The sequence below is a fragment of the Tiliqua scincoides genome, chromosome 13, assembly GCF_035046505.1.
Source record: "Tiliqua scincoides isolate rTilSci1 chromosome 13, rTilSci1.hap2, whole genome shotgun sequence".
Classification (NCBI taxonomy): Eukaryota; Metazoa; Chordata; class Lepidosauria; order Squamata; family Scincidae; genus Tiliqua; species Tiliqua scincoides.
The window spans coordinates 12034674-12049799 of record NC_089833.1 but is presented as its reverse complement, the minus strand read 5'-3'; the positions used below and the strand labels follow the sequence as shown (position 1 = coordinate 12049799).

The window sequence follows — 15126 nt, the reverse complement described above, 5'->3', positions numbered from 1 at the left end:
ATAATTAATCATCTCCAGGCTGCCATAAAAGCAAGACCAAGGGATGTGGCCTGGCAGCTGAGAGTTGGTCAGCCTTGCTATGGAGGTTGCATGGAGAAAACTCTGGTAGCCATTCAGTTGCAGCTAAAAAGATTGAAAATAGCAAATTTTCATTTTTTTTCAAGCAATGGCAGGCAAGAGAAACAAACCTGTTAAGAGTTGATGCAGCAACACATCTTTGTTGCCAGAGGATTGATAGTTGACATCAGAATAACTATTTTAGTTGTGTTAACTGTAATTTTCTCACAGGTTTGAAAACATACCTGATATCTGGTTTGAAAGTGAAGGAGCCCCACTGCAGCTGCTCACAGACTCTGCTTCCAGGTTTAGAAGCTGGAGACAGAAGCAAGTTACAGGGAGCTTCATCAGTGGAGAGTGTTGGTGACTTAGCAAAGGGTTTCAGACCGTCGGAGAAAAACAAGGTTTGTCCAATACATCCATCTCCACATTTCAGTGTGGCTGTTCAGCCAGAAACTTGTTTTAGGAGTGTAACTTGAGACACATGGGTGAGTGGAATAAGGAACTCTGATTTCACTCAAATTAATAAATGTAATGGATGGTGGGGAAAGATTGCCAAGTGTATATGACCCTAAAGTGGGTCCCTTTAGGGAGAAGGGCAGGATATAAATAAAGTTTATTATTATTATTATATGGTAGGAACACTTTCTAACTGTAGTGTTGGTGCTCTTGCAAAGTGTGTATTAGTTCACCTGGGGTTGGGTGGGGTGTGCATCTGTGTGTGTTTGAAGCAGAAAGCTAGAACTAGAATAGAATCTTTTTTGGTTCAGCTTTGGGCGCAATCCTAACCCACTTTCCAGCCCCGGCATAAGGGCAATGCAGCTCCGAGGTAAGAAACAAATATTCCCTTACCTTGAGGAGACCTCTGTGATTGCCCCCCAACTGCAGGATGCAACAAACGTCCCATTGGCACAGCTATGCCAGTGCTGGAAAGTTGGTTAGGATTTGGGCTTCAGTTATATGCTTCAATCAAATGCTTTCGTGGCGGTGGTGGTGGCAGACTCTGTCAAGTACTATGAAATTGGTCATCCATAATGATACCAAGAGAAAACTGGTTGGCATCCTTCAGTCTTGGAAGACCATGGTATCACGCTCTGAGTAGTGGTTCTGGAACAGTGTCCTCTCCAGTGCGTGTAGCCTGGGTAAAGTAGATATGGAGGATAGACTGTACCCATGCAGCAAATCCCCCCTCTCCGCGTCGCTGAAATGGTCCAGTGGAAAGGCAGAAGCCAATACATTTGGTTCCAGAGGCATCGCAGGAGTTGCCAGAACGTGACTGTGTTCAGCCATGAACTGCCTCAGGGACTCCGGCTCCGAATTTTGCCTCGAGGTTGACTCCTGAAGCCTTTTCCATAACTGGATGTAGCCACAAGGCAGTGGAAGTTTGAGATCAGAGTTTTCCTTCTCTCAGATGAGCTGCCTTCCCAAGCTAAGGAGTCCCATCTACCCGGTGGCTGTTTAGTCGCCTCTTATGACAAGTACAGCCAAACTGAGGGCTTATTCTTATCCCCAGCCCCCAGGGGAAAAGAGAAAACTGGGGTTCTTATAATTCATGTTAATGCTGTGTGCCATAAGGGGGAGCTATGAAGATATAGTTGTTTGGGGAGAATGCTGAGCTCATGCTCCTGGAGCTTGGCATTTGATATTGGCTATGGACTCTACAATCACTAGTGTTGCTTTAATGAGATGTTGATAATTGAGTCACCCATGTGTGTGATGCTTTGCAAGAAACAAAGTTCCTCCTACTCCAAGGAGTTTACTGTTTAAAATTTGAGACAAGGGTGATGACGATGTGAGGAGGAGGAACTTGGAAGCCTGCATTAAATAACAAAGAACATGCCACTTTCAGTTCTGTTCCAGCAGGCAGGGAATATTGGTGACGGGACCATCTTGGCATAGCCAGTGGACCCAGGAGACTTAGGTACACCTTCCAGCTCTGCGTTGTATTGGTTGAGTTTGCAAGCAAGGCAGTTTTTCTTGTGAAGTGAGAATCAAATTGACCTTTACTTCATGGGGTTGTGAGAGAGATGAGGAAATACGATATGAAACTGCTATCAGCTGTCAGTTTGGGGTGAGGACATGTGATAAATAATAACAATAACAACAACAACAACTTTATACCCCGCCCTTCTCCCCAAAGGGACCCAGGGCGCTTACAACGGTTAAAAACAGATTAAAACATGATTTAGCAAGCAGATAAAAACATAATAACACATTAGCAGATATCATAAAAACAGTAGTCAGATAAAAAGTCAGGTAAAAAAGAGCATATAGCAGCAGATCGTAAGGAATCAGGCCAGTAAAAAATACTAAAAGATGTAGAAAAGATGTTAAAAAGGCCATGAACTCAGAAGGCTTGTTTAAACAGAAGGGTCTTCAGGCCTCGCTGAAAAGTCTCACGAGAGGGAGCCATTCTCAAGTCAAGGGGAAGGGAGTTCCATAACGTTGGTGCCACTACTGAGAAGGCCCTATTTCTTGCCACCGCCCCACGTACCTCCTTAGGCGGCAGCACTTGTAAAAAGGTCTTCTCTGATTACCTAAGAGGACGAGCCAGATTGTATGGAAGTGGGCGATCTCTAAGATACCCTGGCCCAGAGCAGTATAGGGCTTTAAAGGTCAAAACCAGCACCTTGAATTGGGCCCGGAAATGAATGGGCAGCCAATGTAGCCCCTGCAGAAGCGGGCTGACAGAGTCAAACCGCCTACCTCCAGTAACCACACGGGCCGCTGCATTCTGCACTAATTGCAGTTTCCGAACCATCTTCAGGGGCAGCCCCACGTAAAGCACATTACAATAATCTAACCTCGATGTCACCGTGGCATGGATCACCGTGGCTAGGTCTGCACAATCCAAGTACGGCCGCAGCTGGCACACCAGCCGAAGCTGAGCGAAGGCCCCCCTAGCCACATCCGCCACCTGAGAATCCAGGAGCAGCTGCGAGTCCAGGTAGACCCCCAAGCTGCAGACCTGCTCCTTCAGAGGGAGTGCAACCCCATTCAGCGCAAGCCGATAGTCCAGCACCTGCATCGAGGATTTCCGAACCAGGAGAGCCTCTGTCTTATCCAGATTTAATTTCAGCTTGTTAGCCCCCATCCAGATCCTCACTGCTTCCAGACAGCGCTCCAGGCCCTCAACCGCCACCCTGGAGTGGAGGAAAGGAGAGATAGAGCTGGGTGTCATCAGCATATTGACACCCCACTCCAAACCCCCGGATGACCTCTCCCAGCGGTTTCATGTAGATATTAAATAGCATGGGGGACAGAACTGAGACCTGCAGCACCCCACACCTCAAAAGCCAGGGTGTCGAACAGGCATCCCCCAGCATCACCATCTGGAACCGACCCTCCAACTAGGAGCGGAACCACCGCAAGACAGTGCCTCCAACTCCCCACTCGGCCAGTCGGCCCAGAAGGATACCATGGTTGATGGTATCGAAAGCCGCTGAGAGGTCCAGCAGGACCAACAGGGATGCACTCCCCCTGTCCAGTCCCCGGCTTAGGTCATCCACCAAGGCGACCAAGGCAATTTCCAGACTGCCAAAGTCCCAAAGCCAGGCCTGAAACCAGATTGAAAAGGATCCAGATAAGCCGCTTCATCCAAGACCCTCTGGAGTTGGGCCGCCACCACCCGCTCAATTACCTTGCCCAGAAACGGGATGTTGGAGACTGGCCGGTAGTTATCTAGTGAATAATAAAATGTATTTTAAAGATTCCTGGAATCCTCAGGAACTCGCAATAGTTTTTAGTGATATCTGGTTTTCCTCCTAGCCATGCCTTCCTCCTTTGTGTATTTTCACTAAGTACAATAATGATGGTGTTCACTTGCCTGCTTGGGGCTGATACAGTGAAGTGTCAACCATTTTCTCTTTGGAGATTTTATTAATTTTGCCAAGGAAATAAGTTACCTTAAACTCTGGCTCAGACATTACGTATTTCTATAAAACATCCCAAATACTTCATCTGAACTAATATATGTGTTTGGAGCTACTGTTACTGGCTGCCAACTGTGGAAACAGTTTCCTAGTCTCTTTGAAAGCCCCCAGTGGACTGGCTGAAAGGTGGGATATAAATATAAAAACTGAGGGGAAAAATGCTCTGAAGCTTCTACTTACTAGCCTCCTTGGTTTTTTTTTTACCAAGTATTTTTTACCAAGTATTTAGAGTATTGTCTTAACTTTCAGATTTGTCATTGGCCTTGTACAGATATGAGAGAGCATGGACTCTGTCAATGCAGAGGAGAAGAGAGAGCTGGCAAGTTCAGCCTCTGCCTGGATGTATCCCAAAAGCCCCACCTGTCCCCCTTATTAAGAATGCTGAAACCTCAGTGTTCTTACTAGGGAAAGAATGGGGAGGGGTTTTGCCTGCATTCTCTTGCTCACCCTCAGTATACACAGCATTCACCCTCTTTATTTGCATTCACCCTCTTTATTTGCATTCACCCTCTTTATTCTGCGACTATGGGTGGCATTCTGAACAGAGATTTTTTTGTGTGCTCGGGTGCGTTTCATTCTGTGTTCCAATTTTATGGTAGAAAAATAACTACTGAGAGTGATGTGCAGAGAGCATTGTGGGAGAGTTCTTTTGTCAATACTGGAAGCTATAAAGCAGGAATGGGCAGACTTCAGAATTGTGGAAGCTGATTTGCCTTTTACTAGAATCCCAAGATTCTAATAGAATCTGCTGACTAGAGTCAGGTGCACTATAGTGATTGTGGGGAATGGACTTCTTACACAGAAGTAAGAAGCAGGGTACTTCTGATCACATGATCCACCTAGGAATGTGTTTTTAGTACCAGAACCAAGCTTGCAATCCTTTCATCCCACTAATACTTCTCCCCCCACCTTGCTTTCAGCAGCCTAATGGGGGGGGAGGGGGAGAAGGCTTTATGGTTATTGTAAAATATTGGGAGTTAGAAATCCTTGCAAAACACTGCAGATTACCAGGAATCTGCAGGTACGTAAATCCCATTCTGCCTTCTAGCCGCCTCTGGTATTTGGTCTGGAATGCCAGCTTTTTCAGTGACAAAAAGCTTGTTATGAAGCATAATATTAGTGATGTTTTTCTCTTTAATTTCCAGACATGCCCTTCATGCAACATTATGTTTGCACCCACCTATGCTACAAGTATAGAGGAAGGCGCAATCCAGAATGGATGTCAAGATGAACATAAAAACAGTACAAAGGTATTGCATTCTTGGCCTGCACTCTTCTCTGACAGAGGCAGTTCCACACTGCAGAAATTGGTGTGTGCATTTGCACTCCTGCTGATCAGTGCTGAGATAAAATGGGTTTAAATGACAGTCTCCGTTCTCAGAGCTGTTGTAGGTGCTTCCAGAAGTCGTACTGGTATGACTGGAAATGCATCTCTTGGAAGAGAGGCCGCTCTTTGCAGCAAAATATTGTGTATTGTTTTGTGCTACAACCTTGTGGCTTTCAGCTGAGTTGACCCGTTCTTGCACCCTCTCTTGTCTCTCAGTTTCAGAGAGTATTTTTTAAACATTCCTTTATTTTAGGTGTCTGTGAAAAATTCTTCAGAGAATTTGAACCTCTGAGACAAGGGCTCTTTTATAGTATTTCAGTTTTGATGTTAGGGCTGTATTGACTTTGGAAAATACTGAGAACTGAAAGAATGAATTAATCTTAATGATTAATTCCAGCTTGAAATTGATCTCTTAAAGAATTAAAAATAGATGACGATCCCTTCAGTGGGGTTCGTGACACCTGGTGTGGGAGGCCAGTGCGTCACCCCCTGAGTGGGCGGGGCAACGCTCGGTGGTGGGCGTGGTGATCTACCATCGCCCCGCCCCCACTGGTTTTTTGGCTGTACCTTTTGATAGAATAAAGATATTTCAATGTAGTTTGTTTCATCGCATTCTGCATGAAATTACACATTGATTGGTATATAACTTGATGGTATTATTTTTGCAAACTGTGATTTTAGTGATTTTGGTCACTAGTGTCAACTTACTAACACCTTATTGGAGTAGTTCTCAAATTTTTAGCACTGGGACCCACTTCTTAGAATGACAGACCCATCATAAAGCAAATTAAAATAAATAATTATAAATAAATTAAAGTAAAATCAATAAATAAGGGAAAGCCAACCCTGTTCCACCAAGTGAATTTTCTCTGTAGCCTGCCTGCAATAACACCCCCCCCCCCAAAAAAGAATCAGTAAGATTTTCACCCCTACCCAGTAGCCAGTTCAATTAAAGTTCTTATATTTCAAGCATATCACTATCAGGACCCACCTGGCTTTGCAAGTCTGAGAGCCCAATCCTATGCCTGTCTACTCAAAAGTAAGTCCCATTATAGTCAGTGGGGCTTACTCCTAGGAAAGTGTAGATAGGACTGCAGCCTAAAACAGAAAAAAATTTCACCTTACCCTGTCAAGCCTGTTTCATTCTTTTTATGGCGGGGCTGCCTTCTGCAGCATTTATTGAGCTCCAGTTGCATCAAATCAGGACCATGGTGGCCTCACATTTCCCTTTGCCTGACCTGCTCAGGAGCCAAGGCACATTTGCTTACTTGTGGGTAAACATGACCATGTGACTTAGTATTGCTTTCCATAGGGCTCAATACATTCGCCAGGTTGGAGGGAGGGACCTCCTTCTTGGGTGTTTTTTTTAATGGCTATCTTCATTGGATCAGAACCATTCTGGTGTTGTTGGATTCCTCGCAGCCTGCCCTTTCATATGGACTAAGGCATGTTCACCTACGCACCAGTAAATGCAGGACACTCCTTGGTTTCACTTTCCATTGGGCTCCATGCATTTTTTTTGTTTTCTGGTTTTTCCCCAATAGCTTTTGATAGAAAGGAGATATTTCACTCCAGTTTTTTGCATTGCATTCTGCTCGAAATTCTGCATCCAAGGGTATATAACACGATGGCTTTACTCCTAACCACCATGATTTTAGCGTGTCACCCTCCCAGTGCACGTCACCCCCCTCTTGTGTGTCACTCAGTGCGGCCAGCACCCCCCTAGCAATGCCACTGGATCCCTTGTAAAAGGGTACTGGTGCTAATGACCTTAAGAACCAGTGTGGCACAACAGTGACCTGGGTTTAGATTCCTACATAAGAAGAATCCCACTGGATCTGGCCTAAGGTCCGTCTAGTCCAGCTTCTTGGATCTCACAGTGCCCCACCAGATGCCTCAGGGAGCATACAAGACAACAAGATACCTGCATCCTTTGCACTTCCTTGCAGCTCACCTCTGCTCATTCCTACTCACCTCTGAGCCTCGCCAGCTGGCCTCAAGCAAGTCATCATCTTTTGGTCTATGTCACAAATTCAACCTTGCATATACTTCCCTAAACTCATTATAGAAAGGGTGGGATTTAAATGTGAAATGCAATCTATGAACATACTTCAATTCAGTTGTCATATCTATGACTTTGGAAACTCGTCTTTATGACATATACCCTGAAACTGTGTCCATCGTAAGATAATTGTTTATTGATTCTGCTTAAAAAACAAGGTTTTCATCTACCAGCCTGACTTTTTTATTACAGGTCCAGCCTATTTATATACGGATTTTTTATACACGGATTTGACTCAACACGAATGGCCCCTGCAAATGAGAAAGAATGTGCTGATCCCTGGAGAAGGGGAAAAATGCATCCCTTCAAAATCAGTTTTAAAAACTGAACAGTCCTTTAACAACAGCTTCCTTAATGAGGGAGAGAGAGGGCAGCAGGCTAATAATCCATCAATCCTTCTCTCTCCTTTGGACCCCTCCCTTACCCCAGCACCCTTCTTTCCCCATTGAAAGAAATGTGATCATTTTGCATTGGTGAAGGGAGGGGCTGAGTGAAGTGCTGATGGATTGTCTTCTTAATGACTCTTACCTTAGAGTTAAAAGGTCAGCAAGGCTGTTTTTCAATCACTGGAGCAAAGAAACTTTGTTTTTTAAATTGATTTGCTATATTGCGTTTTTTTTATCCACATGAGTGCTTGGAAGGAATAATTCCTATCAGCCTGTCCTTGCAAACTTGCATGTGCTAGTTAGCGTACAAAAAAAATCCAGAATGACATATGAACTGAGACCTTTCTGCGGCTGAAGTCCTTGAAGGCAAACAAGTGTCACCCAAGCTCCCTTGGCTTATCGACTTCTTTCCTCTGATTGAACCAGGGCCCTGGAGGGTGCAGTCCAAAGTCCCAGAATGGCCTTTTGAGCCCTCCGCAAGAGGAGAAGCTGAGCAGCAGCCAGACATCTCTTTATGAAATGTTGCAGGAGAAAGGAAGATGGGTAGGAGTGAGTTTGGATCAGTCGGCTCTGCTGCCGTTGCGATTCAAAAACATCAGAGAGAAAACAGATGCCCACTTTGTGGATGTAATTAAGGAAGACAGGTGAGATGGAGCTGGTTCCAGTTATAAATGTGTTTTGCAGGAGATGGCAGTCAGAGTCCACCTGTTCAGACTGCACTTGTTGAAGGAGGTTGCTGGCTATGGGCATTCAGACATCGGTGCCCTAGCGAGTCTCTCCAGCACACTTTGCAGCTTGGCCCGTTTCTGAACGAAAATGGTCGTCTGCACCATCTTGAAGAGCTGGTATGGCATAGTGGCTGAGAGGGTGAACTCCTTGTTGAGCTCAAATAGTCCCAATTCAAATTTCACGTTGTCAGCAGAGTTGCTGACTGGACAGTAGCTGCCGACTCTTGCCAGCTTGGTCAGCCCTATGCTATAAAGCAGGGGTCTCCAAACCCTGGCCCGGGGGCCAGATGCGGCCCCTGGTGAGCCTCTATCCGGCCCGCAGCCAGCCTCTTGCCCCCTGAAAGCCTCTTGGCCCCACAATGAAGCCCACTTGGCCAAACATGACTGGAACTATGCTCTGGTTGCGTCTGGAGGGTGTTCAAGGGCCAGAGAGGTTGAATGAATGAGCCATTCATTCATTTATTCACTCATCTAAGTTTCATCTCTAATTTATTTAAATAAATTTTATGTTTAAACTTTTTTTTTCCTGCCCTCAACACCATGCCAGATATTTGATGCGGCCCTCTGGCCACACAGTTTGGAGACCCCTGCTATAATGTGAGGATAATGTTGCTGCTATTTTTCTGTTCTGGTTAGAAAGATGACAAAAGTATGTAAAGTGGTTTGAAGATGGTAGTAGAATTAATAAGTCATTTTTTCCTTGCCGCGGGCTCCTGTACTTCGTGGTTCATCTGAAGCTACCCAAAATGTCGGTGTGGTCTGTTCATTGTGACCTGAGCTTAGTGACTGTGTCTCTGCCAAGATTTGAACTGAGGACTTCCAACTTAGATGCTGTTAACTGCCATGCCACAAAAGTTTGTGGGTCATTTTCTTGTTTGCACAAACATGTGCAGCCTCCAAAAGTTCTTTGGCTGTATCAGGAACACGTGGTGATGGCTCATTCCTCACATAAAAACAGTGTAGCAAACACTAACTGTGTTTGTGGCAGAATCTTGTTTCTAGTTTCAGCATAATTGGAAGCAGTGTAAAAAAAAATCTATGTGTGATGCGACCCAGAAATGACCTAAATCAGTGGTTCCCAAAGTGTTGGGTCATGACCTACCATAAGGAAGCAAAACTGTTTGGGGATCACAGTGTACTTCTGGTTTTTGAGCATAAACCAAAACTTCATTCCAGTCTCCAAACGGAGCAATTTCTAGCATCAGGGAGGCCCACAGAGAGGGCTGTGAGCCTCCCAGACCCTCCCCAAGGCCAGCAGGACCCTGCAGGTGAGGGGGAAACCCCTGAGTTCTCATGAAGCCACAGTCGCTACAGTGCTATTGGGACAGCCTCCCACTCCAGGCCGTGCCCCCGCAAATAATTACCTGCGGTCCCAAAGTTCGAATAGGACTTTATGTCCCTCAGAGGACACTGTTCAGAGGGAGTGGAACACTGTATTATTGTTTCACCTTTTGTTCTGGGAACTAATTCTTTGTTGATGTTCCTCAGTAGATCACTCAGCAGTTGTTTGTCACTGTAATTTCAGTCTTGCTGGAGTTTTGAACAAGTCCCCATTTGATGTAGCTAACAGAGTTCTGCAAAGCATTTTCTGCTTTCTTTACTTGAAATACTCTACAGGTGGGCCCCATATCCATGGGGGTTCCATTCCAGACCCCCCTGTGAATCCACAGATATTGGGGACACACTTTAGAAATGTTTAGAAAATGAAGAAAAAAGCCCTTAAAGAGCTTTCTGTACCATTGCACAGCGAAACTGCTGCGTTTTGAGTGCCCCAGGCAGCTCCCTGCAGCCTCTTCTGGGTCACGCAGAGGCCCTTCTCTTCCTAGGCTTGCCCCAGAATGCGTTGCAATGAAACCTTGGATGCCAGATCCTTGGACCCAGGGTCTGCCTGTCTACAGAGAGCACAGATATTGAATAGAGTAATAGCTCAGATAATACTGCTTCATTTAGTACTGTTTTCTTATTGTCCTGGGTTGGTTGAAAGTGACTGTAGCCAATGAGAGCAGTGTGTTCTGGCCAGTAAGCACCAGATAAGGCAGGACTGCCTGGCTGTCTGACTCTTATAGTCTCTTATAGCACTGCTTCATGCAGTGCTTTGCTATCCAGGGACACAATCCCTATATCAGTGGTTCTCAAACTTTTAGCACCTGGAGCCGGTGCTGAGAATAGAATGAGAATCTGTCAGGACCCACCAGAAGCGATGTCATGACCGGAAGTGACATCATCAAGCAGGAACATTTTTAACGATCCTAGGCTGCAGTGCTACCCTCTCTTACCTAGGAGTAAGTCTCTTTTGCTATCATTGGTAAAAGCTTGTCGATTGTTGCCTATTAAAAATACAGAGCTGTAACATTCCCCAGATGCAGTCACAAACCATGGTAGAATCAAGTCTAATGTATCAAAAATAAAACATTAAAATGAATGGCGACACCCCTGAAATTGGCTTGTCACCTACCTAGTGGGTCCTGACCCACAGTTTGAGAAATATTGCCCTACATTTTCTGGTGGTTTTAGTGTAGTAGGAAAATGCCTAATATTTCAAAGGGTCAGATATGTAAAGATCACCAGAACTTAGCAAGAAGTAACCTGGATATGAGACAATGTAGAAGTTGCTTCTTCAAAGGAGAATTGTATAGAAGCTGTTAATTCCATCTTTCCTCTAGCTTGATGAATGAATATTTTTTTAAACCACCAATAAACAAGCTGAGCCTGAACTTCCTGGACCAGGATTTGGAGCTGGCCTATCGGAGCAGCTATCAAGAAGAGGTGAGTGTGTGCGCATCTACTCTAGTTGTGCCTAAGGTGCACATGGCATGCTCGTGATGTTTCACCAACTTGGCTTTATTTTTTTTAGTGAAAAATGTTTAGAGTGGTGAGGGAAGAGACGCTTCCTGACAACTCTCTTGCTCCTCCAAACGTCCCCCCTGCAATGTCCCCATTGTGTATGTACCCTTCTAAATGCAGATCCGAAGCTCTAATGGGGAGCAGCAGCTGGGGGAAATTAGAGGGGGAAGAAAGGCTGCCAAGGGAAGGGCGGTGTGCACATGGCACGCTCCCTTTCTTCTCTGCTGCCATGCATATTGTTTCCAGGAGGTGGGGTGGTTGGGCTTTTCTTGAATGGAGACTTTGCTTGTGCTAGTTTTCCTCTTGGGAGGCTGTTGAATGGAGATGCCATTGTTGTCCTTTTTAGGCCCTCTTGTCCACCTGTGAACCCTACTCAGTTTTCATTTGTGCCGCAGGCTTATAAGGAAATCCTCATTTGGCTAGAATTTTCATTCCAAATGGTAGTTGAACTTGCTTTTGCACTTGCACATGAGGGACCTGAGGAGGGTCTATTGGGGAATGTTGCTGGCAGTTCTACGTGATTTATTCCAAAGATAAATCGCAGGTCCATTGACCAGCACTGGCCTGTGGTTCTCTGTCCTTGGCCCATTTCTGGCATCCAGCTCCCAACATCTCCCAGCTTGCAACCTGCCCTTGGCTGCATCCTTGTTTTGGAGTCATTCATTCAGGGGTCATGCAGGTCTGGCTGTTACACAGTGCACATCTGCTTGAAACAAGTTCTCATATTCCAGATTTGGCTTCTTTATCCGATCTGAGATGACAGCCTTTTCTTTGGCAGTTGTTGCCTGAAGTGTTGCTAGCTGCAAAGTACTCCTGGGGAGGCTTGGTGCCCCCCAGTGGTGAAGATGCTCTGCAAATTGGGTATCAGGATTTCTTTGGAGCCATAAAGCTGGACTCAAACTCAAGGGCATGATAAAAGTACACAGAATGTCTCAAGTTATGCACATTTTGCTGAGCTCAATCCTCTTAAATCGGATGTTTGATTTTGTGTATGCAAACACTTAATCTGATCAGAAAGGGTAGCAGCTGGCTCTGCCAAGTCCCTGGCGCCTCCTTCTCACTGTATTACTCCTGAACTACGCAGCTATTTCCCTTTTTGCAGACTTCAGGAATCCTTAACAACCCGTTATAAAGCCCTGTCACTGTGACCGTGCTGTAATAATTCCACAGAATTCCTGTGAAATCCTTTCTCTTCTGTGCCATTTCAGGTGAGGCCAGGCATTAACAGTGACCCTTCTCACCTCTTTCCCACGCAGGTCATAAGAAACGCACCAGTGAAAACCTTTGCCAGTGCAACTTTTAGTTCACTCCTGGATGTGTTCCTGTCCACCACAGTCTTCCTTGTTCTCTCTGTTGCCTGCTTCCTGAAACCCTGGATGGCTGCCTCCCCTCCTCCACCTGCGGCGGTGGTTGTGGTAGTCATTGCCATTCTGCTGGAGGTGCTGTCCCTTTTTGTCTCCATTAGGTAAACAAAGTGAAGTCTGGCTCTTTCATCAGTCACTATGGGGATGCTCAAGGGATATCAAGAAAGGCAAGATTTGTCTCCAATTGTAATCAGCACAGCAGTGGTCGATCCAGTCCAAGTATATTTAGCAAGACTTAATAAGGGACTAAAGAGAGACTTGCCTAAGCCTCTGCAACTTTTCCAAACCTCCTTGCTTGATCCCTGTCGAGCAGACTTCTCCTTTCCCCATCTTATTGGTGGGAAGATGGGACTCTCCAGGCATGTTTCAGATTTGCTGGGTATTTCTGGGCCATGCATAATCTGTTAGGACCCCTTCAGGTGTAATTCCGGTTTAAGGGCTTGGCTCATTCTCATCACATGTATGGAAATGAGAAAGCAGGTCCTTACTGATGGAAGGGGGCATCCAGGATGGGTAATCCACTTGCTCAAGAGTTAGGAGTCAGGATAATTAACTAACACTGTAGGTGCCCCTTCTTGGTTTCCTGTCCTGCTGTCTGTTGAGGCAAGCACTCCCCTGACCTTCAGGGCCTGCTTGGCTACCCGGTTCTCCTTTTAGCCTCCCTTTGCTGCTTGCTGTCATAGTTGCCTCCGTGGAATGGGGCTGAACTGCACAGCCTCCCTTCCAACTTGGACAGTGTGTGTGGCTGGCACCTTCATCTTTGGTCCCCTCTTCTGATGGCAGTTGCTTTCTCTCTCATCTTATTGGAGTGGGGGAGGGGCTGCCTTCTTTTAAAAAAAGGGGGCAGAGAAGGTGCTTATGGATCCAGAGTGGGGCAGTGCCAAAAAAGGCCCACCACCACATTGGCTGTTCACACCCAGTGCCGGAGGAGGAAAAACAGCTTTGGTACACCTGCTTTTGGCTATTCAAGGGAGTTGGTTAGCCTTACAAATGAAGCAGCCGCCAAAGCCTTTCCAGCAAATGTAACACGCAGATTAGAAAGGGGTGCAATTGAGCTGCTGCCTGTTCCTTTCCCTCCCTCCAAGTTGCCCATGGGGCTTCTGTCACCTTAAGCCCACGGAGCCTCATTGCAAATACTTTTCCCAACAGACCACCCTTCCGCAAAGGGTCAGAGATGCCACTCTTCTCTTCCCCATCATCCAGTCTTCAAGATGTAGAGCAGGCACAGTGTTCTACAGCAGCAATTCCAAAACTGTGGGTCTGCAACCCACCAGTGGGCCGTAGCCCAATTTTTTGTGGTTTGTTAAACTGTCAGGGCAGATTAGGTGATGTGCATCAAAAGTTAAACAAGCTGCTGCTATGGGGAGAAGAGCACTGCTGCGCAGTCACTATTATAGCCACATTCCTTGGCATTTATAAATCAGGCAACAGCCCTTAGAGCCTCTAAAAAGTTTGGGAACCACTGCTCTACGGCCCTTCTGAGCATCTTTGCATGGGAGACTTAAATGTGTGGGATTGCCTCCATAGCAACTGTTCCCCTCTGCTCTAGAGTGCTTGAGGGATAATAGAGTTCTCATCAACGCTCCAAAAAAGCCAAAACAATCACCTTGGGGTCTTCTTCACTTGAGAGCATTGATAAACACCCACCAGGGAGTTGCCTGTCTTCAGAGGACAAGCAAAAAACTGCAAGACATTCTTCTCTCCACCCTTACACCTCAACTGCAGACCTGTTTAGAGTGGTGAGGGAAGAGACGCTTCCTGACAACTCTCTTGCTCCTCCAAACGTCCCCCCTGCAGTGTCCCCATTGTGTATGTACCCTTCTAAATGCAGATCCGAAGCTCTAATGGGGAGCAGCAGCTGGGAAAAATTAGAGGGGGAAGAAAGGCTGCCAAGGGAAGGGCGGTGTGCACATGGCACGCTCCCTGTCTTCTCTGTTGCCGTGCATTTTGTTTCCAGGAGGTGGGGTGGTTGGGCTTTTCTTGAATGGAGACTGTGCTTGTGCTAGTTTTCCTCTTGGGAGGCTGTTGAATGGAGATGCCATTGTTGTCCTTTTTAGGCCCTCTTGTCCACCTGTGAACCCTACTCAGTTTTCATTTGTGCCGCACCCAAAACAATCACCTTGGGGTCTTCTTCACTTGAGAGCATTGATAAACATCCACCAGGGAGTTGCCTGTCCTCAGAGGACAAACAAAAAACTGCAAGACATTCTTCTCTCCACCCTTACACCTCAACTGCAGACCTGTTCACCCTATCACAGTCCTGCAGAGAAATGAGAGAGGCCACATGCCATTGGTTTGCACCTTCACCAGACACCACAAACCAGATACGTTGGTCTCAGCTGAGACCTCTTTCTGCAGACTCCCATCTTTAGAGCAGTCATGACATATCCCACCTATAATTTTTGTTGAGCTGCTGACTCGGATGC

General features: G+C 46.0%; 1 protein-coding gene across 2 annotated transcripts in view; it reads left to right on the top strand.

Moving 5' to 3' along the window:
* LOC136663726 (adenylate cyclase type 9-like) overlaps positions 1-15126 on the top strand; it is a 28674-nt gene that overhangs the window by 5425 nt on the left and 8123 nt on the right. For both annotated transcript variants that reach the window (XM_066640609.1, XM_066640608.1), the window contains exons 2-6: positions 289-461; positions 5135-5239; positions 8191-8408; positions 11156-11258; positions 12593-12801. In XM_066640609.1, coding sequence (XP_066496706.1) covers positions 289-461; positions 5135-5239; positions 8191-8408; positions 11156-11258; positions 12593-12801 — 808 coding nt within the window. The remainder of the gene's footprint in view (positions 1-288; positions 462-5134; positions 5240-8190; positions 8409-11155; positions 11259-12592; positions 12802-15126) is intronic.